We start from the raw sequence: 23147 nt of genomic DNA on the forward strand, positions 1-23147 counted from the left end.
TATGTAGACGAATTTCTTTTTTTTTTTTTTTTTTTTTTTGGTTTTTCGAGACAGGGTTTCTCTGTGTAGCTTTGCGCCTTTCCTGGAACTCACTTGGTAGCCCAGGCTGGCCTCGAACTCACAGAGATCCGCTTGGCTCTGCCTCCCGAGTGCTGGGATTAAAGGCGTGCGCCACCACCGCCCGGCTGTAGACGAATTTCTAAATGGTCTTGTTAAATAAAAACCACGGAGTCAAATATAGGGGTGTAAGCTCTAGAGAGATCAGAGAAAATAGGGAGAGTGGCCAGCCAATCTTACCTCACCAACTCTGCAGCTTCCAAATGTGAGCTCCTTCCTATCCTACCCACACTTTTATTGCCTTGCTGTTCTGCCTTCTCATTGGCTATCTTAGCCCAGCTACCTCACTTCCTTGTCACTGCCTGTCTGTACAGACCTCCAGGTCTCTATGGTTGGTACTGGGATTAACGCATGTGTCACCACACCTGGCTCTGTTCCCTAGCATGGCCTTGAACACACAGAGACCCTGCCTGATAAGTGATTGGATTAAGGGCATGTGCTCCATGACATTTACTTAAAATGGCTGGCCTTTTCCCCTCTATCCCTCCTGTTCTTTTTCAAATTCATGGCCTTTCCTCCCCCATTAATTGTTATCACATAGATATTTGTATATATAGTCTTAGGTGGGGTTTCTATTGCTGTGATAAAACACCATGAACAAAAGCAATTTGGAAAGGAAAGAATTTGTTTTAGTTTATACCTTTAAATCCCTCATCCAGGAAAGTCAGGGTAGGAAACTCAAGACAGAACATTGGAGGTAGGAGATGATGCAGAGGCCATGGAGGTGTACTGCTTACTGGCTTGCTCCCCTTGGCTTGGCCAGTCTGCTTTCTAGCATTCAGGACCACCAGCTCAGCAGTGGCACTGCCCCCTGTGGGGATAGACCCTCCATATCAATCATTAATCAAGAAAATGCACTTACTACAGGCTTGCCTACAGGTCAACTAGATGGAGGTAATTTCTCAATTAAAATTCCCTCTTCCCAGACATGTCGATCTAGGTTTGTGGTAAGTTGATAAAAACTCACTAGGACAGTTAGAGTAAATAGAAATAGAGATTTTGTTTGTTTGTTTGTCTTTTGGTGTCCTGTGCTTTATTTAGACAGAAATCATGTTTTGTGTTCCTTTCTACAGTCTACTTCAGAAAAAAGTGATGCTACTTTTTTTTCCGCTTAGTTTCCTGGATCCTAAAATTGGGCCATGTTTGGATCATATACACACCAAGAGTAATGAGTGGGTAGAGGCTTTGAGTAGCTATTCATAAAAGTTGACTTTTCCGTGCATTTGTATTGAGGAGGATCCAGCTCAGGCTGATGTCCAGGGAACCAATGAGGCTCTCGCTTAAATCCTAAGGGAAGGAAAGATAAATGGGAACAGTCAACAAGGAGTTTTTTAACAGAGCTCATACTTATTTCTTAGTCTTGTCAAAACTGAGACACTAGAGAAATTGTTCACTTATTTACACATTCATTTCCCTTTTGAGTTCCTTTCATTTGCCAGGAAGATGGGTGCTAAGAGTTAAGTATTAGTAAGACAAGTCCACCTACTATGTGCTGATTGTGGCTTTTTGCTGTTGTAGCTTGCATCATATGTTGATTCAAAGTAGTGTCCAAACTAGAAGGAAAAAGTGATAGTTTAAGAATATAGCCGGGCCGGGCGGTGGTGGCACACGTCTTTAATTCCAGCACTCGGGAAGCAGAGGCAGGCGGATCTCTGTGAGTTCGAGGCCAGCCTGGTCTCCAAAGCGAGTTCCAGGAAAGGCGCAAAGCTACACAGAGAAACCCTGTCTCGAAAAACCAAAAAAAAAAAAAAAAAAAAAAAAAAAAAAAAAAAAAAAAAGAATATAGCCGGGTGGTGGTAGCACACACCTTTAATCCCAGCACTGGAAGGCAGAGGCAGGCAGATCTCTATGAGTTCGAGGCCAACCTGGTCTACAGAGTGAATTCCCGGACAGCCAGGGCTACACACAGAGAAACCTTGTTTCAAAAAAACAAAAAACAAACAAACAAAACAAAAGAATCTCATAGTTGGGGGCTGGAGAGATGACTCCGTGCTTAAGAGCACTGGTTGTTTTCCCAGAGGACCTGGGTTCAATTCCCAGCATCTACACAGCAGCTCACAACTATCTGTAATTCCAGTTCCAGGGGATCTGGCACCCTCATACAGACATACATGTGGGCAAAACACCAATGCACATAAAAACTAAGTAAGTCTTAAACACACACAAACACACACACACACACACACACACACACACACAGAGACACACACAGAGACACACAAAATCCAGTCATCTATAGATAACATCAAAAAGTAAGGGCCAGTGCAGTATGACTTTAATTGTTTTGTCATTTGAGGTAGACTAGAGGTTCATCTGTGATTAGACTATCATACTTTCTTATCCATTGGCTGTTTGTTTAGGAGATGAAAGGGCAAGGCTCAGGTAAACAGTTAAACAACAAGCTCAGAGGAGAAGGTATTCTGAGTCAGAAGACAGCCCCGTCTTTCTGTAGATTAACAGGTGAAATCCAAACAAAACAAGAGAAAAAGCGATCTACTCATCATTTGATAACTTATGGGGAACACTGAATTTGATATTGAAGTGGGCTAGGTGATCCAGCTGAAGAATGCGCTCTCATAATACTAAACATAAACCTCTCACATGGCTCCTGGCATTTCTTCTAACAGAAAGTAACAAAAGAAGAGAACGTTATCTTACCTGGGAAGGCAAAGGTTTAGGTTTTACAATATTCTTTAGGTCATATCTTTCCTGGTTCCAGTTGCCTATCAGAGTACGGTTCGAATAGGAGTTCTCATTAGTGTTGCATCTCCACCCGTACTGAAAAAACTTGGACATGTTAGTCCAGTCTGTCCACACTTCGCCATGACCATCAGCATAAATAAGGCTGCCATAGTGTGGGTTTCTGAGGAAACAGACAAGATTCTGTCTCTGGAAAAACAAAGAACATGAAAGCTTACTAAATAATGAGAGCAGAAAACACACTTGTTTCTACCTCTGCTTTACAGGGTCAAGTGTTAACATAAGCACACCTTAATAACACTCTAGGCTTTTGTCCAAATATAATTTATATGAGCTTGATTCTTCCTCTTCAGGTGCATGTACCCATTGATCTATGTTGCAGAATATTATTTTAAGGTGTGTTACTTTTGTTTATGTTGCATTTATTTAACTCTGTGAGGCTGTGCTACTTTGCTTGTCTAAAACAACTGATGGTTTAATAAAAAAATGAACGGCCAATAGTGAGGCAGGAGAAAGAGCTAGGAGGGGCTGACAGGCAAAGAGGATAAATAGGAGAACTCAGGAAGGGAGGAGAAAGAACTAGCCAGGGACATCAGGGGCCAGCCACCCAGCTACACAGCAAGCCATGGAGTAAGAGATTTACAGAAGTAAGAGAATAGGAAAAGCCCAGAGGCAAAAGGTAGACAGGATAATTTAAGTTAAGAAAAGCTGGCAAGAAACAAGCCAAGCTAAAGCCAGACATTCATAATTAAGAATGAGGCTGTGTGTATGATTTATTTGGGACCTGGGTGGCAGGCCCCCAAAAGAGTAACAACAACAACAGATCTATCATGTCAATCATCAGTAGTGGATGACTGACTATACAAATGCCACTGTCCCACATTCCTTGAAAAGACAGAAAACCTTTCAGCATCCCCAACACCATATGAGCAATGAGTTAAATGTTTTAGTGATTTCAAGATGTAAGAGTTGAGGGTCTAAGGGTATTGCCACAGGGAGAATGAGAGGTGAAACATTGAAAAGCCAGACAATACAATGAATGATTAAAAATAACTTCCTTTCCAGATCAGCTCAAATAAGATAACACTTCTTCTACCTCACATAGAAGTTTTCTTCACATTGTTTACTTTATATCGGTCATAGGTTCAAGAACATGCAATATAACCCATACCTGTTAAGAACAGAATTTGTATTTTGTTCATGGTTGTATATATCCTTCCAACCAATAGTTACCATCCCAATCAATAGTTCTTTGCAAATATCAGATAGGAAATGTCTGTATTTTAAATTTTTGGCAAGCAATCAAAAGCCCAGCTTTTTTGTTACATAATAAGCCTGGTCCCTGGGCAAAGGAGTAAGATGATACCTGTGTTATCGATGAGAAACTTGATGGTGAATACAATGATTTGGTTGAATATCTCAGAGAGAAACAGTAATCCTTTGGTGGCCATTCCATGTTCGTTAAAGAATCTTCAAACCTGATCTTTCCAGTTCTCCAAACAAAGGAATACAGATCACCACAGACACATGGCCAATGGTCTGAGAAACACAACCCAACTGCCTTTTCACAGGCAGACAAAACCAATACTATAGCAATGAAGGATGAGATTGTAGGCAACTGCCCTCACATCATCTACCTTTGTGAAGATATGTGCATGCATGTGCTGATGTCACCAAACAGCATGATGACTTGGGTAGCTGGACCCAGAAAGCCTAGTAGGCCTAGAGTTTAGAGGTGATGCTGTCCCTCGAACTAGAATGACACATATCCACTTAGTTGTCTGAGACAGAAAACCAAGGCTGATTTTTGATTTTCTTTTGGCATTCAGTCAGTCACTAAGTCTTGCTGATTTCTGAATCAGTCCACTACTTTTCATATTCACTGCCAATGTCCAATTCAGGCCACTGTCTCCTTTTGTCCCCTTTACTGCAAGGAGCTTCTTAGCTGATTTCCTTGTCATCAACCTTGTTCTTGTCTAATCCTTTCTCCATAGGAAAGTTGTTTTTGAAAATCAAAAAAAATCGCAGCGTCTTCCTATTTTAAATCTCTTAGTGGCTTCTGTTGTTGTTAGAACATCTGATTTTTTTAAAAAGATTTTTATTTATTATTTATACAATGTTCTGCCTGCATGTATGCCTGCAGGCCAGAAGAGGGCACCAGATCTCATTACAGATGGTTGTGAGCCACCATGTGGTTGCTGGGAATTGAACTCAGGACCTCTGGAAGGGCAGCCAGTGCTCTTAACCTCTGAGCCATCTCTCCAGCCCAAATATCTGAATTTTTAAATCTGACTTTACTGGTTACCTAGGCCATTTTTGATTAAGGAAACTGTAGGAAGCAACTGCCACAATCAAGCAACAGTTGGTGGCACTCATCAATTTCCCAGAGAGGCCTGCTTTTTGGGGTATCTGAACGCACTGATTGGGGTCTGGTCAAACTTGCTGGGACTACTCATGGTAGCTTTTAGTCTACAGGTAACTTTCCCCCATGTTTCTCTGCAAATCTTCAGCATTCTTCTAGAATTTGTTATGGTCCTTAGAGTGCTCTTTAGCTAGGTCAGCCTAGGGTGGGTGCTTGGGCTGGGGATCATTCATCAGTACTGTGAGCGAATGAATTACTTCGTGGCTGTTTTCCGGTCTTCAGCTAATCACTGGCAGACAGACATGTGACATGCCCCCTCCCATCCATGTCAGGGTGACAGATCTTCGTTTTAAATGTGACCTTGGGTGGAAAGTTAATTTTCCTGAAGGCCACTTTATCAGGTGGATTGACTAGAACAACAAGCCCTTGCCAAATCAATAAATTAGCTTCATCAACCTGGATGCTAGCAAAGCTTTTCATTTCATATTTTGAGAACTCTCCAAGCTTCTTCATCAGCCTCCTGCTGGCTGACATATTGGATTTTTTTGTGGCTTTCTATATTCTCAGAATAAGGTTTAGGCTGTTATGGTTACAACACTCCATGTGACCTGGCCGCCTCTGAACTCTTCAGTGCCATTTGCTACTCTCTCTCTTACCGCGTTCAGCCAGTCCAGTGTAACCACTGTTTTTTTTTTTTTTTTTTTTATTATGCTTTTGTAAACAGTGTTCTTTCTGATTCCAATCCTTTTCACCTAGATAAAATGAACACCTGGCCCCACCTCCCATTAGCTTTCAACACAGGCTAACTTCAGGGAATCTATACCTCCCTTTCCCAACTTGGTAGTGTTTCCCCTTGTGTGCGCTTCATTGTGATGTGAATTCCTCCACTCGCGGTGGGTACACACCCCATTACATCTGCGTTGCCTCTTTTGCTGTGTGCATTCGTTATCAGACAGTAGGCAGGCCCCGTCTAGTCCACCCACACACCTAAGTGCTCTCACAGTGATCGGGAACAAAACAGGCATTCAATGGTTTGTTTTTTCCCCCCCTTGAAAATAGGATCTACAAGCACCTGGAGATATGTTGAGCAGTAGCTAAGAGAACAAGAGGTAGCCATTCAGGAGATGGTGGGTGCAGTTACAAAACCCTGTGCCTCTGGAACACGCAGGACTCGCCTACCACCCCCATTTAGTGACTGTTTTGTGACCTCAAGCAGGTGTGGCGAAGACGCTCAGGTCCGTCCTTGTGCTGAGGAGCAAACGAGCCTTCCGAGGCACACGAAGGTGAGGGGGAAAAGCCGACGGCTCCATCCCACTTTCAACCTTGTAGCTCCCGGCCAGTGGCTCTAAGTGTTTATCCAGGCAACCACACGCTGTTGATGCGTCATCAATGAGTGCCAGACGGAGAAGGGGGGGGAACCGAAGCCGATGCGAAGGAAGTGATGCAATAAATGTGCGCCCCAGAGAGCGCCGGCAGGGAGCCAGAGGAGACCATGGTTCCTCGGCGCCTCCTGTTGGTCGGGGAAGGGAATTTCTCCTTCACAGCGTCTCTGATCAACACGATGGATCCCGGCGTCAGTATTACCGCTACCTGCCTTCAGCACCCGGCTGATCTGGAGGAGGATCCGGTGACCCAGGAGAACCTACAGCGCCTGCGCGAGCGAGGTAGCGGGTCCCACCCACCCCTCCGCCAGGCCCGGCCCAGAGCGTCGGGGGTGTGGCTCGCTTGGGGAATGCGAGTGCGCCTCCTGGAGGCGCTCCCGGGGAAGTGCTGTGTGCCCAGGCCTGGGCTGGTTTGCGCTTCTGTGTTTGTCCGGGTTACAGATCTTAAGATTTCTTTTGGTCTATATTTTCACGCCTTTACACTTTCTTTGCCAGGTATTGAAGTATGTTTTGGTGTGGATTGCACCCAGCTGGCACACGCCTTGCAGGCACACGACAGAGACTTTGATCGAATTTATTTCAACTTCCCGCACTGTGGACGAAAAGCTGGAGTCGCTAAGAACAGGGAACTGCTTGCCAAGTTTTTCCAGAGGTGAGGAAAGACGAGTCCTCGCGTGGGAAAGGTTTCCAGGTGTCCATAAGCAAGTTACCGCACACAAGCTTTGTAGTTGGGGAAATAAGGCGGACGTGTGTAAGTTGCTAGGATACACGTGGAAAGAAGATAAACCCAGAGGAAACCACAATCTTCTCTTAAAGTGAGTCATATAACCCGAGGTGTAAAAGCACAAATAGGCCTTAGGAGGAAGAAGGCAAGATTATTTTTAAAAATTGAATTAGTGTCTATCAGCATGTGTTTAATGTATGGGTGTGGAGGTCAGAAGACAACTTACAAGAGTCAGTTCTCCTTCCATAGTGGATCTGGGGGATAGAACTTAGGCTGCCATGCTTGGTGTCAAGCACTCAAAGCGTCCCAAATTGTTTGTTTAATTTTTTTTTATGTATATAGGTGTTTTGTTGACCTGCATATCTGTGCGTCCTGAGTGTGCCTAGTTTGCTCAGGGAGGCCCGAAGAGGGCATTGGATCCTCTGGGACTGGAGTTACTGATGGGCGTCGTCATCATATGGGTGCTGGGAATTGAGCCTCTGAACAGCCAGAGCTCTTAACTGCCTAACTCTCTCTCTTCAGCTCGCCCCCCAAATGCCTTTAAATGCAAAATAGTAAGAGCCAGTTTAGCCTGATGACTAAGAGCGTGGATTTAAGAGCCACATGGCCTGGGTTCAAACGCTGGCACACCACTTACTAGTTAAAACTGTAGGCAACTGTAGTTCTTACCTGCTTCTTTTTCTATACCTATAAACTGGGGCTACTAATAGTAGCTGCTTCTTAAAATGATTATGACTTTAAATATCAATAACTTTATACCAGTATACTAAACTGATAGTATTGGAGGGCTCCCCTGGGCTATATAGATTTGAGAAACCTTTAGCAAGGGCAGTATTTTAAATTAGGCCGTTGAAGTATAGATGCGTGTGTGTGTGTGTGTGTGTGTGTGTGTGTGTGTGTGTGTGTGTGTAGTGATTATTAAAGCTAGGGCTTTATGCATGGTGATGTAGTGCTCATCCAAGCCCAGAACTATAGAGTAGGCAGAAGGCAGTAAGATGTTTTCCTAATGGGGAGAAGCAGCACAGAGTGAATTCTATGGAGGAGCTTTGTGGACATTGGCCTTTCTGTGACATACAGGAAAAGAACACAGATGCAAAGCTTGTGACCAATGTAGTTGTGGGGACACAAGTGGACTTTTTAAAAAAATATGCTTAGGTTTAATAGACCTCGACAAGTAAGGTGAATTTTAATTATTTCGGAGCTAAACCATGTGCGTATCGCTGACTCCTTTTGTAGTTTCTGTGTCTGATAAATTTCTGGTGTTTGTCCTCCATAAGCTGTGCTGATGTTCTTGCAAAGGAAGGAGAGGTTCACGTGGCACTGTGCAGAGGACAAGGTGGAACTCCTGCCGATAAGCCCCAGAGAGAGTGGCACAACAGTTGGCAAGTGGTTGCCATGGCAGCACTGGGAGGGTTCATTTTAAGTGATGTGTATCCCTTCAGCTGTGAGGCTGTGCCAGGATACAAATGCACTGGGTATAGGTAAGTGATACCATAGGCCTAAACCTTCTCTCCTTCCATCTCTTGCATGAAGTAATAAAAAAAGAAAATCAAAAGTAGGCTCTTGCCTTTCTAATTTCCTGATTTAGGTTCAAAAATACTTTTTTTTTTTTAACTGATGGCAACCTTCACACACACATACAGACACACACGAATTATATATATGTGTTGGTGAATATTATTTTAAGGTGTGTTACTTTTGTTTATGTTGCATTTATTTAACTCTGTGAAGCTGTGTTGCTGTGCCTGTGTAAAACACCTGATGGTCTAATAAAGAACTAAACAGATAGGTGGGGCTGGCAGGCAGAAAGGATATATAGGATATATAGGAGAAATCTGGGAAAAAGAGGAAGTAGCCAGAGAAGGAGGAGGATCCAGGGGCCAACCACCCAGCTACACAACCAGCAAGCCACAGAGTAAGAGTAAGATTTACAGAAGCAAGAGAATGGGAAAAGTCCAGAGGCAAAAGGTAGATGGGATAATTTAAGGGAAGTTGGCAAGAAACAAGCCAAGCTAAGGCCAGACATTTATAGTTAATTATATACCTCTATGTGTGATTTATTTGGGAGCTGGGTGGTGGGTCCCCCAAAAGAACAAAAACAAACAACAACATATATACATCTATTTAATTTAAACTAAAATGTAACTACATAATATTTAATTTAAACTAAATGAAATGTAAATGTATAATATTTAATTTAAAGAAGTTGTTTGTTCACTTATTTTGGCAGGAGTCAGGCTAAGTCATTTCATGTAGAAGGTGCTTTGAACCATGTCTTCACCCAGAGCTTACCCTTTGAAGACTCTCAGCCCAGAGCATTCAGAGTCAGACTGGAAGACCAGTGGTTTTCCTTTACAGAACCAGAAGGACTTGCAGGAAAGTTGAACAGGTAATCTTTTATTTTGCTGGAAATCACTCCTGTCCCTACTTGTACCATGGTCATCTTAATGGTCACTGAATTTTAATTTCATTGTTAATGATGTTGGTGCTGTGGCCACTTGTGAGGCTGATATATTGTAGGGGTGGTGGCAGTGGTCTAGACTGTATGCTAAGTCTCCAGGCCTGGGAGGATAGTTCAGTGGTAGAATAACTTGCCTAGCATGCACAAGGCCCAGAATTTGCTCCCGTCATTGCAAAACAAAACAAAACAAATAACAGGCCCCAAACTACACCCAAAAATGTACATTCTCAAAAAAATGTACATGCTCTTGCTCCATATGACAAATGATTTATTTTCAGGATCAGTTTAAGGATAATTGTTTTCTACATTTCTACATAAAGTCTAACAAACGACTTTAATTCCAGCAGTTATTATTATAAGTGAAACATTATTTTATGTGTTTAAACAGGCGGTTTCTTGAAGCATCCTCCTGCCATCCCATCAAAACCATCAATGAGAAACTCATTGCTGAACTGGGCAAACATTTTCCTTTCAAAAGGCTGAAGTGCTCCTTCCCTTTGTTGTCACGGGGAGGCACCAGTGTCCTCCCTCCAGAGACCGGCGACCTTCAGCCTGCCTTTCGGATTAATCTCCATGAAGATAACTCCGATTCTGAGTCCCTGACTGGTGGAATAACACAAGAAATGGAAGACGTTGTCCTGTCGTTTTCAGGACGTGCCCTTCCCAAGAATCCTGGGAGAGATGGCTGCAGAGCAGCTCACGAGGGGATCTGTGGACAGGCCCAGCTCTGCCTTAGATCTTCTCTTCTGGTTCACGCTGAAGCTGTCATCCATTCGCCGGACTTCATCCCAGGTTCTCTGCACATCCTCAGTGGGCCTGTCTTTCGGAAGTGCCACATTTTACCTTTCACGATGCCAGCATTTCACGAGACTTTGTTTATGCTTGGGTTAAACACAAATGGGAAGGATAGCTGCCTTATGTCACTGCTGGGTCACCTGAAGGAGAGTCTAGATAACCTTCTGACTCAGACGTTGCTGGAGGGCTCCAATGTGAGCACTTCAGTGGAATTTGTCCTTCAACCAAATGGAAAGGATTTTATAATTCATGTGAAGTCTCTTAATTTGGGCCCAGATTGTACTGAGAATCTGATTATTGGGACTATTGTCACATCTACAGCTGTTACACACAAACACCAGTGTTTTGTGTTTGTTTCTATAAACTTGGACTTATTAGCCATGCTTGTCTATGATATTTCTGATTGGAGAATATTGTGGACTTTTGATAACCGTTTCCTGAAAAGATTTACCCCTGGGAAAATAGAGCCCTTTAAAAGCTATTCCCTGTATCCTCCACGCTATGTGCATGATATTAGTTTTTGGTTAGATGAAAAGAAAGGATTTGATGAACTAGAGTTTCACACCTTAGCCCGAGCAGTGTCCCAGGACACTATTATTTCCATACAGTTCCTTGGTCGTTTTCAGCATCCAGACACTGAACAGGTCAGTCTCTGCTACAGATTGACCTATCAAGCTTGTGATAAGGCGCTCAGCTCCCAGCTAGCAGCAGCAATGCAGTCACGGTTTAGGAAAGAGATTCAGAGACAGCTGCATGTTTTACTGCGATAGGCTAGGAAAGTCCTTTCTACAGCTCGACCCCTCACTGTATGTTGTGTGTGAGTGAGAAAGAATGACTTGGAACTGTTACTCCTTTCTGGAATCTGTGTGGGGTTTTTGTTGTTGTTTGTTTTTTGGTGTGTGTGTATATAAGATTTTTTTTTCATTGTGACTAAAGTAGTTTTGATGGACCCTAAAGACACCTGTGAACATCATTTAAACCTACAGACTGGCTGGGTGTGGTGGTGGTGGTGGTGGTGGTGGTGCATTCTTTTGAGCCTAGTGCTCAGGAGGCAGAGGCAGGCAAGGGACTGTGTTTGAGGCCAGCCAAGGCTACATAGTGAGGTCCTGTCTTAGAACCAAATGAAGCTATGCCCAAAACAAAAAAAAAAAAAAATACCCTTACAGACTAATGTGACTAGTGACCTTGTAGTTCAGTTCTGATCCTGAGTAATGACTAAAAAACAAGTGTTATGTACTTAACTGTTCTTTTGCTGAAGAGGCTGTATGTCTCACCACATGTAGATATATTTCCCACATTCTCAGTTCCTCTTTATCATCTCACTGAGTTTAGGAATGTCTTATTGCATATGTTACACATTTGAGGTTATGAACATCACGATACTGCTGTTTCTTTCTGTCATTGACTATTAAAGTCATGGAACTCAAGTATCAGAGCTTGGTTGACATTTGGGTCTGACCAAAGACCTACTCTGTTTGCTACTTTACTTCTCTCTCCCTGGTTTCCAGGAAAGGAGATAAGGATATATATGAGTTCTACTGAAGTTGGATGTTTGGGCTTGGTAACTAGTGACTGTGTATGGAAACTGATCCATATGATCAATCTTCATTTTTTAAAATTTTTATTTATTTATTTGGATTTTCAAGACAGGGTTTCTCTGTGTAAGAGCCCTAGCTGCCCTGGAACTCTGGAGACCAGGCTGACCTTCAACTCAGAGATCCCCCTGCCTCTGCCTCCCGAGTGCTGGGATTAAAGGCCTGCAACACCCCCCCCCCTTTCTCCCGTGTTCGTTCTCTCTCTCTCTCTCTCTCTCTCTCTCTCTCTCTCTCTCTCTCTCTCTCTCTCTCTCTCTCTCTCTCCTCTAAAACCAAGTTCGAACTCCTAGCCCCCTTTAAAAACAACAAAACTCTCCCAACAAGGCCTTTTGTTGATGTAGCCAGAATAGTAAGTTTATAATCGGTCCTCAATTGGAATATGGCTCCATTTACTAGACAAGCAACTTTGGACCTTGGCTTCCTTGCCAGTAAAAGAGAGAATCAAAAAGCATGTGTGTGAAGTGCCTACCTAGGCCCGTAGTAGCAACGCCAGAGACAAATGCCTGGTTGAATTTTCTGCATAGCGTTTCCTCAGGCTTTCACGTCTCAGTATGGATTATTGCCTTGCTAGTTTGTCTCTCAGGAGCTATTGGCTGCCTCCATTCCTCTCAACAAGACAAGGCAAGGTGTCAAATGTTTAACCTTTTAGAGACCCCCACCACCCCCTTGGGTAGGAGCTGTGTGGAGCTTCTTTAACTGAATACCTCCGCACACTACTCTTTATAGCATTGGCAAGTGTGGCGTGCTGAGAAACGGGAATAAGCGAATTAAAGGCAGGGAGAAATACCCAGTGTTAGAAGTGGGAGGGCTAGTCCAGGCTGCGGATCCCCGCCTTCGCCCCATTGGTCTAAGGACAACAGTATTGTCGTCTTTTGTGCGCATGTCAAAGCTTTTTGTCCCTCGGCGGACACCGTTTCCGAGCCCAGCAATGTCTGCGCTTTCGCCGATATCGTAGCGTGCCGAGTTCTACCCTTTCCCCGACGCTGGGCATGGCGAGCCGAAGGGCCCGGCAGCGCCTCAAGGGCGGCGGCGGCGGCAGCGGCAGCGGCAGCGGCGGGGACACGGGCCCGGCCGCGGAGAAGCTGCGGGAGCTGCTGGGCAGCCGGGAGGCAGGCGGCGCGGATCAGCGGCCCGAGTGCGTGTGCGGCCGGCCGGAGGGAGGGCGTGGCCGGCGGGAGGGTCGGGCGGCCGGGGGTCTCCGCGGCGAGCCGGGGCTCTGCTGCCCGTCCTGGGAGAGTCCGAGCTCGGGTGGATCCTCGCCCCTCCGCACCCCTGCATTATGGGAGGGAGGGTCTGCCACGCTTCAGGCTCAGGCCCACACTGAGCAGGCTTCGGGCTGGTAGTTAGCCGAGCCTCTGTGGGAGCTGTTGGCAGGAGAGTGTGCCTTTTACACCCGAGTCCCCCTGCCTGCCGCTTTATTCTCTCAGCAGCCTCCGTTTGCTGTTTTCTGGCCCCTGGAATCCATCAGCATGCCTGTAGCCCGTAGGTGAGGTCTGCATTGAAGGAACTGTCTGCTGCACCTGCACTTTGTATTAGGCCTCCCTTCATCTGAAAGAGTGGGGAATAAAGTCTTGGCAAGGGATGACCTTAAGAAATGGAGAGAGGGAGCATTGTGGCCTTCAAGTGAGTGATTAGTTGGCTTGAGGTGAAAGCGAGGGTTGTAGGTGAGACAGGCCAAGGTGTAGGATACCCTAGTAGCAGGAAGTGGAAGGTGTGATTGAAACGCAATCCCTTATTCATTCTACTCAAACATGGCAAGGCGTCCTTTTAGGTGAATGGCTTTATTGCGTTGCTGTCTTTGGTCATTCCTGTCTTTTCTATCTGGATTTAGTCTTCGCCAGCACTTCCTGAGACACTAATGGTTTTGCTTTTCCTTCCGGGCAGGTCTGGAAATAAAGCAGGGCAAGTCTGGGCCCCTGAAGGATCCACTGCTTTCAAGTGCCTGCTCTCAGCAAGGTTGTGCGCCGCTCTTCTGAGCAACATCTCTGACTGTGATGAAACATTCAACTACTGGGAACCAGTAGGTCATCTCTTTAGCTGGTTTTTTGTTTGTTTGTTTTAGTTTTTGCAATCCAAGGGATCTAACCCATGGTCTTGGGCATGCTAGGCGAATGTTTTACCACTGGGCTACATCCCCAGCCCCCAGTTCTGGGACTTGGCCTTTGATCTTGATTTGGTACTTAGAACTAATTAACAAACAAGTAAAATGCAAGTGTGAAAATACTAAAATAAATTGTTTTCACTTTTATATCATAAAAACTGAGAATGTCTGCACTTTTATATCCTAAAAACTACTGATTTGGGGCTGGAGCGATGGCTCAGTGGTTAAGAGCACTTGCTGCGTAGTCATGAAGATTATAGTTCAAATTCCAGTGGCTCAGATGTAGGTGACTCCAGCTCCAAATCATGATAGCACAGTGTGGTGGCGCACGCCTTTAATCACAGCACTCTGGAAACAGAGGCAGGTGGATCTCTTGTGAGTTCAAGGCCAGCCTGGTCTCCAGAGCAAGTTCCAGGACAGCCACGGCTACATAAAGAGACCCTGTCTCAATAAACAGACAAATAAATATGATGCCCTCTTCTGGTCTCTACAGGCACATACTTGCATGCATACGCTTATGTAGACATTCACACATCAATAAAACAGATCTTTAAAAAAGCCCAAACTGTTGATTTAGTTACTATTGAAGTCTACCGCCTTTAGCTGACATACTCAAAGGTGAGGCTTATAATTATCTTTTAAATGGTTTTATAAATCTTAGTAATACTTGTAGATATAGGTTTTAAAGCTAACAATTACTCCTAAACTTGAGGGAAGTACAATTATCCATTTTCTTCATGTCGAGATTCCACCTCCTAGAGGGAAGTTACATTCTTCCAATTTTTTAAGTGTATTTCTTCTGATGTTGCCAAAATAGTTGTGCTGACTTGTTTAATGTCAGCTTGATACAAGCAAGAGTCATTAGAAAAGGGAGGACCCTCAATTGAGAAAATGCATCCATGAAACCGGGATGTAGGCAAGCCTGTAGGACATTTTCTTAATTAGTGATTGATGGGGGTGGGTCCAGCCCATCGTGGATGGTGCCATCCCTGGGCTGGTGGTCCTGGGTTCTATAAGAAAGCAGACTGAGCAAGCCATGAAGAGCAAGCCAGTAAGCAGTGCTACTCCATGGCCTCTGCATCAGCTCCTGCCTCTAGGTTCTGCCCTGTTTGAGTTCCTGCCCTGACTGCTTTTGATGATCTGTTATCTGGAACTGTGTGTTCCTTCTGTTAGTTTGTCCTGTCCAGCTTCAATGTGATAGTTTTTGTTTTATTATATTTTATTTTGTGTTTTATATATATATATATATATATATATATATATATATATATTTTTTTTTTTTTTTTTTTTTTTTAAATGAGTGAATGAATGAAAACCTAGTCACCAGGGTAAAGGTCAACAACTGAACTGTCATTTATACTTGCCGAGAGACGGAAAATCAGTTTTCAGCCGGGTGGTGGTGGCTTTTTGAATTTGGTTTTTTCCTTTTTGAATGTGGTTTTATTTGTTTTCTTGGTTTTGTTGCACTGGGCCTTTGTTTCTTTGAGAAAGAACTTGAAGTTGGGTGTGTAGGGAGGAAAGGATCTGGAGGAACTTGGGGGAGGAGAAGAATATGACCAAAATATATTTGAATTTGAAAATTGTTTTAAGTAATGAAAAATATAACAATAAAGAAGAAATAAACTCTGTATTCCCCAAGTAGTTTTGGGTAGTGGCGTTTCCTCACAGCAAGGGTGGCCTTAACTGAGACAATAGTGCCACTGATCGTGCACTTGAATGGTGTTTCTTGATTTGTGTGTTTATGTGTTGTTTGCTGACTTCTGGTACAGAAAATTTGGAAGTAAATTTACCCGAACACATTTGTATCAAAAACCAGAGGGAAGATGCTTGCTTAGTGTGTATAATTTAGGAAAATAAAAGACTTAAAGCGTCTGTTTTGGTTAGACTTTATTTTAAGAAAATACAGTAAAATTTTTAGTTTCTTAATTTAAAACTATGAGGTCATTTGTTCTTCTTACTCGTTAGTTACAAATGTTAATTCTCAACATTTTGTCTCTAATGGTTTTGACACAGAATCTTTACCTGTAGCCTTTTAGGAGGGGCTTTGTTAGTCCAACCCTGATCGCATCTGTTTCTGCCTTCAGACACACTACCTCATCTATGGGAAGGGGTTTCAGACGTGGGAATATTCCCCAGTGTATGCCATTCGCTCATATGCGTACCTGTTGCTGCATGCCTGGCCAGCTGCGTTTCATGCCCGGATTCTGCAGACTAATAAGGTAAGGCGGCTACCCTGATAGCGGCCACATCGATCAACAGTAAGTTTGTGTAGCTAACCTGATAGCAATCACATCGATCAACAGGTAAGTCTGGAGCACTTTTGAAAAGAGAACAAAATCCATTGATGGTGAAGAGGCTGATTTCTTTTTATTTTTCTTCTTGGAGGAGTCGTCTTGTGTTTCATAGACTAGTCTGGAACTGTTGGACTGTACTTTTCCCCCTCATTTCCCGAGTTACTGCGTCCGCAGGCCTGGGCTTTTTTGTTTGTTTGTTTGAAATTGTGTCTGTATGATCATGTTTGGGTGTGGGTGCGGAGCCGTGTGGAGGTAAGAGGACAGTCTTTAGACTTGGTTCTCTCCTTCCACTGTAGGTGTCTCAGATCAAACTCAGGCTGTCAGGCTTGTGCAGCCATGCTTCTTACCCTGCTGAGTCATCTCACTGCCCATCATCTAGCACGTACTAATAGAGAAGCTTCGATTTAGTATAGATTACGTTAAGTGATGGACCAATGACCAAGTTGAGTCTGCCTTCATGGAAGTTACAGTTCCTTGGGGGAAGAGAAACATTAAATAATTAAAAAATGTAGGTTTATAAGAGAAAAGTACAGGCATGATGGGGTCGCATATTATGAGGGTCTAATTTAAGTAGCGTGCTCAAGAGTTAACTGCAACCTGACCTGCCTTAGGGATAAAATTTTTAACTATGTAGGTTTTGATGTGGATTTTTTTTTTTTTTTGAGTTTGTTTTGTTACTTGAATATCTAGGCTTAGGCATTTTTGCCAAATTTGGGAAGAGGTAGGTGTGTGTGTGTGTGTGTGTTTGTGGGTCTGTGTGAGCACATGTGCCTGTGCACAAGTTCAGAGGCCAGAGGAGATACCAGGTGTCTTCCTCTGTTGCTCTCTGCTTTGCTCCCTTGAGACAGGGTCTCTTACTAAACCTGAAACTCTCCATTTTGCCTGGGAGATGGCCAGTGAGCTCCTAGGAGCCACTTGTCTCCGCCTCCCGACGTTGAGGTTACAAAAGCACATAGCTATCCATCCACACCTGGCTTTCACGTGGGTGCCAAGGTGTGAATTCACATCTGCATGCTTGTATAGCACGCACTCTTTGTTGTGGAGCCATGTCCCCAGCCCCAAATCTGAGAAATTTTTAGCTGTTGTTTTTAACAGCGTGTGTGTGTGTGTGTGTGTGTGTGTGTGTGTGTGTGTGTGTGTGCGCGCGCGTGCGCGCGCGCCTGTGGAGTCCAGAGGTGTCAGAACCTTTGAAGTTGTAGTTACAGGTGGCTCAGCTGCCTGACATGGGTGCTGGGACTTGAACTCCCGTCCTCTGGAATAGCAACACATACTTTTAACTGCTGAGCCATCTCTCTAGCCCTGGGAACAGGGTTTGTAATTGAGGGTCTAAGGATAGGAAAAAGGCCAGCATTATTTCTCATATAAATTAGTTTGATGTATGGAGAGTGGTGGGCTGGGTTAAATGAGACTGAGAATAGGGAAGAGGTCAAATTTGTGTAAGATCTGATAGGATCTATTAGGAAATACTGGGAGTGCTTTTGTTTTTTGGCTACCCCCCCCCCCCCCCCACCACACACACACACATTGAAAAGATTTTGGAGGAGAGCCATGGTTATAGTTGCATTTCACAATGATCAGGGTGGTAGCACACATAGAACGTGACAGGACACTGTCTCTTCTTTTTGTACCAAGTATCTCATTTCTGGCTTTTTAGGCTTCATTTTGCCTCTGAATTTGTTAGAGGAAAAATAAGATGGAGGACTCAGTAGAGAACCAGCAGCTTGCAGTGTTACATTTTTATTTCTAGTTGAATATCCATTATCACATTGAACTTGATGTTTCCAGAAGTCTTCCTCTTCTTTCACTTAACCTTACACATGTGGTGTGAACAGCACGTGTTCCAGTTTCCCTCTGTTGCTGTGGTAAAACATTCTGACTGAAAGCAACTTGGAGGGAAAGGGGTTGTTTGGCTTACACTTCCAGGTCATAATCCACCATTAAGGGAAGGCAGGGCAGGAACTCAAGCTGGGAGTAAATCAGAAACCATGGAGAGATGCTGCTTGCTGGTGTGCTCTCTGGCCTTAATCATTTGGCTTTCTTGTTTTTGTATATTAGACTGGCCTTGAACTCACAAAGATGTGTCTGTCTCTGCCTCCCCAATGCTAGGATTCAAGTATGTGCCACCACTTCTTTCTAGCTAGCTCCTTACACAGTGCCGGTCTGTTTGCTTAGGATGGTGCTGCCCACAGTGGACTGGGTCCTCCTGTGTCCGTCATCAGTTGAAACAGTCTCTCACAGATAGACTCACAGGGCCTCACATTAGTTTGATTAAGGTTGTTCCTCAAGGGAGGTCTCTTCCCATGTTATGCTAGTTTATGTCAAATTGATAATAAAAACTAACCAGGATGCAAGTAAAATGGGAGGAAGATTTCCATTTTGTTCATACTTCAGTCTCTTCTCCCTGTTAGTTCTGCTAGCCCGAGTCAATAGGGACCCTCTTGCAAAGAGAATTTTAGCTTGTAGAGCAGTGGTTCTCAACCTGTAGGTTGCAACTCCTGAAGAGGTTGCATATTGGATATCCTGCTTATGAGATATTTACATTATGATTCATAACAGTAGCATAATACAGTTATGAAGTAGCAACGACAGAATTTTGTGGTTGGGGGATCACCACAACACAAGGAACTGTAGTAAAGGGTCCTGACTGTATTAGGAAGGTTGAGAACCACTGTTGGAGAGTCTCCACGCCCCCCATCCCCCTCACCTGCATCCTAATGCTGAAGAGAGAGTAGGTTGTTGGTGAAAGACAGTGTTGCGATGCTTGGCACTCTACTCATGGCTGCCTTTCTCCCTTCTTGCTCTTCCTAGTGTGAGCACTTCTCCGATTCTGGATCTGTGTGTGAATTGCTCTGTCATGCACAGGAGTGGGATTCCACACAGAGGCCCTTGTTGAAGGTTGTTGTTTGTCTCCTTTGGGGCGGGCCTGCCACCCAGTTCCCCCAATAAATCACATGGAGGCTTAGTCTTACTTATGAATGCCCGGCCTTAGCATTTCTAGCTAGCTTTTCTTAACTTATCCCATCTCCCTTTTGCCTTTGGGGTTTTCCTGTTCTTACTTCTGTAAATCTTACTCTTACTCCGTGGCTTGCTATGTAGCTGGGTGGCTGGCCCCTGGAGTCCTCCTCCTTCTCTGGCTCCTAGATCTCCCATCCTCTTCTCCCAGATTTCTCCCTCTGTGTATTCTCTCAGCTTGCCAGCCCTGCCTATCCTTTCTCTTGCCTCACTATTGGCCATTCAGTTCTTTATTAGACCATCAGGTGTTTTACACAGGCACAGTAACACAGCTTCACAGAGTTAAACAAATGCAACATGAACAACCCTTAAAGTAACACCCCTTAAAATATTCTTGTTTAGCCTCCATGTGGTTTGGAAGCCTAGCGTTCCCTTCAGCAGTGCTCAGTCCTGTTTGTTGCCTCTGACTTTCTTGTGTATTTGAACTGCTTCTTACTGTGGCTGGAGTCCTTGGCTATAATGGACAAATGTTCTTCATGTGTTTGTTACTCAGATTTCCTTTTTTGTGAATTACCCTTTCACATTTTTTACTTGTTTTTTTTTTTTTTTTTTTTTTTTTTTTTTTTTTTTTTTTTTGAGACAGGGTTTCTCTGCGTAGTTTTTTTTTTTTTTTATTATTATTATTTATTTATTATGTATACAGTGTTCTGCCTGCATGTCAGCAGAGGGCACCGGATCTCATTACAGATGGTTGTGAGCCACCATGTGGGTGCTGGGAATTGAACTCAGGACCTCTGGAAGAACAGCCAGTGCTCTTAACCACTGAGCCATCTCTCTAGCCCCTCTCTGCGTAGTTTTGGTGCCTGTCCTGGATCTCGCTTTGTAGATCAGGCTGGCCTCGAACTCACGCCTGCCTCTGCCTCCCGAGTGCTGGGATTAAAGGCGTGCGCCGCCGCCGCCGCCGCCGCCGCCGCCGCCGCCGCCGCCGCCGCCGCCGCCGCCGCCGCCGCCGCCGCCACTACCACCTGGTTTCCTTTACTTGTTTTTAAATTAGGTTTTCTTTTTGCTTTTGAGATGGGTTCTCACTCTGTAGCTATGGCTGGCCTGGTACTCACTTTGTAGTCCAGTTGGCTGCAAATTCCTGCCAATCCTCTTCCTCAGCCTCCTTAGTGTGGGATTAAGACGTGAGCCTCCCAAATGGATGGAACTAGAAAAAATCATCCTGAATGAGTAACCCAGACCCAGAAAGACAAACATGGTATGTACTCACAAGTGGACATTAGCTGTAATATAAAGGATAACCATGCTACAATCCACAGACCCAGAGAGACTAAGTAACAAGGAGGGTTCATGGGAGGATGCCTGGATCTCCCTGGGAAGGGAAATAGAGATTTCATGAGTAGACTGAGGGCAGTTGGGGATGGGAACATGAGAGATCAGGTTGGTGGGGGATGGAGGGGGAGAGTACTGAAAGAGACTACTGGAAAGGGGAGGCGTTTCGGGGTCAGATAAAAACCTGGCACAAGGGAATCTCCCAGGAATCTACAAGGATGACCCCAGCTAAGACTCCTGAAATAATGGATGCATAACCTGAGCTGGCCATCTCCTGTGACCAGATTGGTGCCTAACCCAATTGTCATCAGAGAGGCTTCATCCAGCAACTGATGGAAACAGATGCAGACCCACAGCCAAACATTAGGCTGAGTTTGGGGGAATCCTGCAGAAGAGGGAGAGAAAGGAGTGTGGGAACCAGAGGGGTCAAGGACACCACAAGAAAACTCACAGAATCAGCTAACCTGGGCTGATAGGGACTCACAGAGACTGAACAGATAGCCAGGGAGCCTGCATGGGACTGACCTGGGCACTCTGCATATATGTTACAGTAGTGTAGAGTCCTCTTGTGGAACTCCTAACTGTGGGAACAGGGGCTGTCTCTGACTCTTTTATTGGCTTTGAGACCCTAGTCCTCATACTGGGTTGCTTTGCTCAGCCTTAATGCATGGGGAGGGGCTTAGTCTTACTGCAACTTGAAGTGCCATGTTTTGTTGATATTCCATGGGAGACCTGCCTTTTCCTAAACAGGAGGAGTGGTTTGGGGGATGGGGACAGGGAGAGTGGGGGAAGGGACTGGGAGGAGAGGAGAAAAGGGAAACTGGGCCTGGGATGTAAAATAAATTTGTTTAAAAAATAAAATAACAAAAGAATGGGGGAAAAAAAGATGTGAGCCTCCTCACCTAGCTGCTGTTGGATTTCCTCCTTTTCTTTTTGGTCTGTAGATGTCCTGCAAGTATCATTTTGTTGAGAGCGCCAGCTCTGTTGACTTGTCCGCAGCTCTTTGCTGAAATCCTTACCTTTGACATAGTCAAGTAGGTTTCTCCTGGGTCCTAGGTCTCTAAAGGAACTCCTCCTTCATCCCACAAGTTGCAGGAATGTTTTTCCTGTTATCTTCTGTTAGCGTTCTTTTTACCTGTCTCTTAGGAGACTTGTCATTGGTCCCCTCCCCCCTTTTACAATGGTGGAACATAACTGAGTTTGTATTTTGATCTTTATGCTGAATGTCTCTGCAAATTTCCAGGCTGATGCCGGTGGTTTGTCAACCGAAGCTCTCGGCTTTCTCAGTTGTGTTTGTCCTTATCCATTTTATGTCGCTATAGCAAAACACCCGAGGCGGGGTCGTTTATGAAGGAAACAAACAGCTGGGTGTAGTGGCACAGGCCTTTCATCCTGCGCTTGGGAGACAGAGGTAGGGGGATCTCAGCGATTTTTTTTTTTTTTTTTTTGAGGCTAGCCTGGTGTTCATAACGATTGGAGAATTGAAATGATACAGCGTCAGCATTCTGGTAAGGGCACCCTGGCTGTGTCATTTGAAGGAGGAGCAGAAGGAAACAAGGTGTGTACCTGAGGGCAAAGCCGAGGTAGCATACTCAGTCTGTGACAGCCCCTTCTCAGGGGAACTCACCCAGTCCCATGAGGACCTGCCCCTTCTGAGAGAGTATTAATTTGTTCATTGAGCAGAACCCACTAAGCCTCCTTGCTTGTCTACTGGGCCTGCTTCTTGTACATTCATCATCTTAATGTCCTCTCTGGAGACCAGGCTTCTAGAACTCAAACGCTCAGGACCAACCATAGCTATACACTTTCTCTCTCCCATTCTGCCCCTTAGACCTCCTTTCTCTTTCCTTCTGCACTGACTGGGACTTTGAGTTACAGTGCTGATAGGGAGCTGATGGCGTCATTGTCCTGCTGCTCAACATTCTTAGACCATTTCTTTTTCTTTTCTTTTCTTTTTTTTTTTTCCGAGACAGGGTTTCTCTGTGTAGCTTTGCATCTTTCCTGGAACTGACTTGGTAGCCCAGGCTGGCCTTGAACTCACAGAGATCCGCCTGGCTCTGCCTCCCAAGTGCTGGGATTAAAGGTGTGCACCACCACCGCCCGGCTCCAGTTCATTTTTAAAAAAATTCATTTTTATTATGTGTGTGTGTCTGTGTGTGCGTGAGAGTGCAGGTGTCTACAGTCCAGAAGAAAGTGTTAGATCCCCTGGAGCTGGACACGGGTGCTGAGAACTGAACTTGGGTCCTCTGAAAGAGTAGTATGTGATCTTAACCTCTCAGCCGCCTCTCCAGCTCGTTCATTTCTTTTTTAACTTTCAAGCGTTGCTCATGAG

General features: G+C 44.6%; 3 protein-coding genes and 1 pseudogene across 8 annotated transcripts in view; 2 read left to right on the plus strand and 2 right to left on the minus strand.

Annotated features, from left to right (window-relative positions):
• Positions 1–1114: 1114 nt before the first annotated feature.
• Cfap68 (cilia and flagella associated protein 68) lies at positions 1115–6390 on the minus strand. 3 transcript variants are annotated; one of them, XM_006972341.3, is made up of 4 exons: positions 6252–6390; positions 2776–3006; positions 1604–1670; positions 1115–1404 (listed from the first exon to the last, which is right to left on the minus strand). In XM_006972341.3, exons 1-4 carry the CDS (start codon positions 6294–6296, stop codon positions 1244–1246), a joined length of 504 nt encoding a protein of 167 aa, XP_006972403.1. In that variant the 5' UTR covers positions 6297–6390; the 3' UTR covers positions 1115–1243. The 3 variants fall into 3 exon arrangements, with proteins under 3 accessions (XP_006972403.1, XP_006972402.3, XP_076431467.1); XM_006972340.4 differs by lacking the exon at positions 6252–6390 and adding an exon at positions 4184–4416; XM_076575352.1 differs by lacking the exons at positions 1604–1670; positions 6252–6390 and adding an exon at positions 4184–4445.
• LOC102913871 (ubiquitin-conjugating enzyme E2 L3 pseudogene) lies at positions 4899–6045 on the minus strand (annotated as a pseudogene).
• A 239-nt stretch (positions 6391–6629) lies between the features above and the next one.
• Positions 6630–12096, plus strand: Fdxacb1 (ferredoxin-fold anticodon binding domain containing 1). Its single transcript, XM_006972339.4, has 5 exons — positions 6630–6843; positions 7057–7213; positions 8563–8766; positions 9516–9674; positions 10135–12096. The coding sequence occupies exons 1-5, from the start codon at positions 6630–6632 to the stop codon at positions 11309–11311; spliced, it is 1911 nt and encodes a 636-aa protein (XP_006972401.2). The 3' UTR covers positions 11312–12096.
• A 930-nt stretch (positions 12097–13026) lies between these two features.
• Positions 13027–23147, plus strand: part of Alg9 (ALG9 alpha-1,2-mannosyltransferase) — a 73488-nt gene continuing 63367 nt past the window's right edge. The window contains exons 1-3 of one of the 4 annotated variants that reach the window (XR_006074088.2): positions 13027–13271; positions 14021–14156; positions 16322–16456. Coding sequence is in view for 2 of the 4 variants with exons in the window: in XM_042280916.2 (XP_042136850.1) it covers positions 13126–13271; positions 14021–14156; positions 16322–16456 (417 nt within the window). In the remaining 2 variants the exon portion in view is untranslated. The other 3 variants (XM_042280916.2, XM_015986948.3, XR_013052477.1) reach the window with 3 other exon arrangements.

This window comes from Peromyscus maniculatus, chromosome 7 (assembly GCF_049852395.1).
Source record: "Peromyscus maniculatus bairdii isolate BWxNUB_F1_BW_parent chromosome 7, HU_Pman_BW_mat_3.1, whole genome shotgun sequence".
In the NCBI taxonomy this organism is placed as follows: domain Eukaryota; kingdom Metazoa; phylum Chordata; class Mammalia; order Rodentia; family Cricetidae; genus Peromyscus; species Peromyscus maniculatus.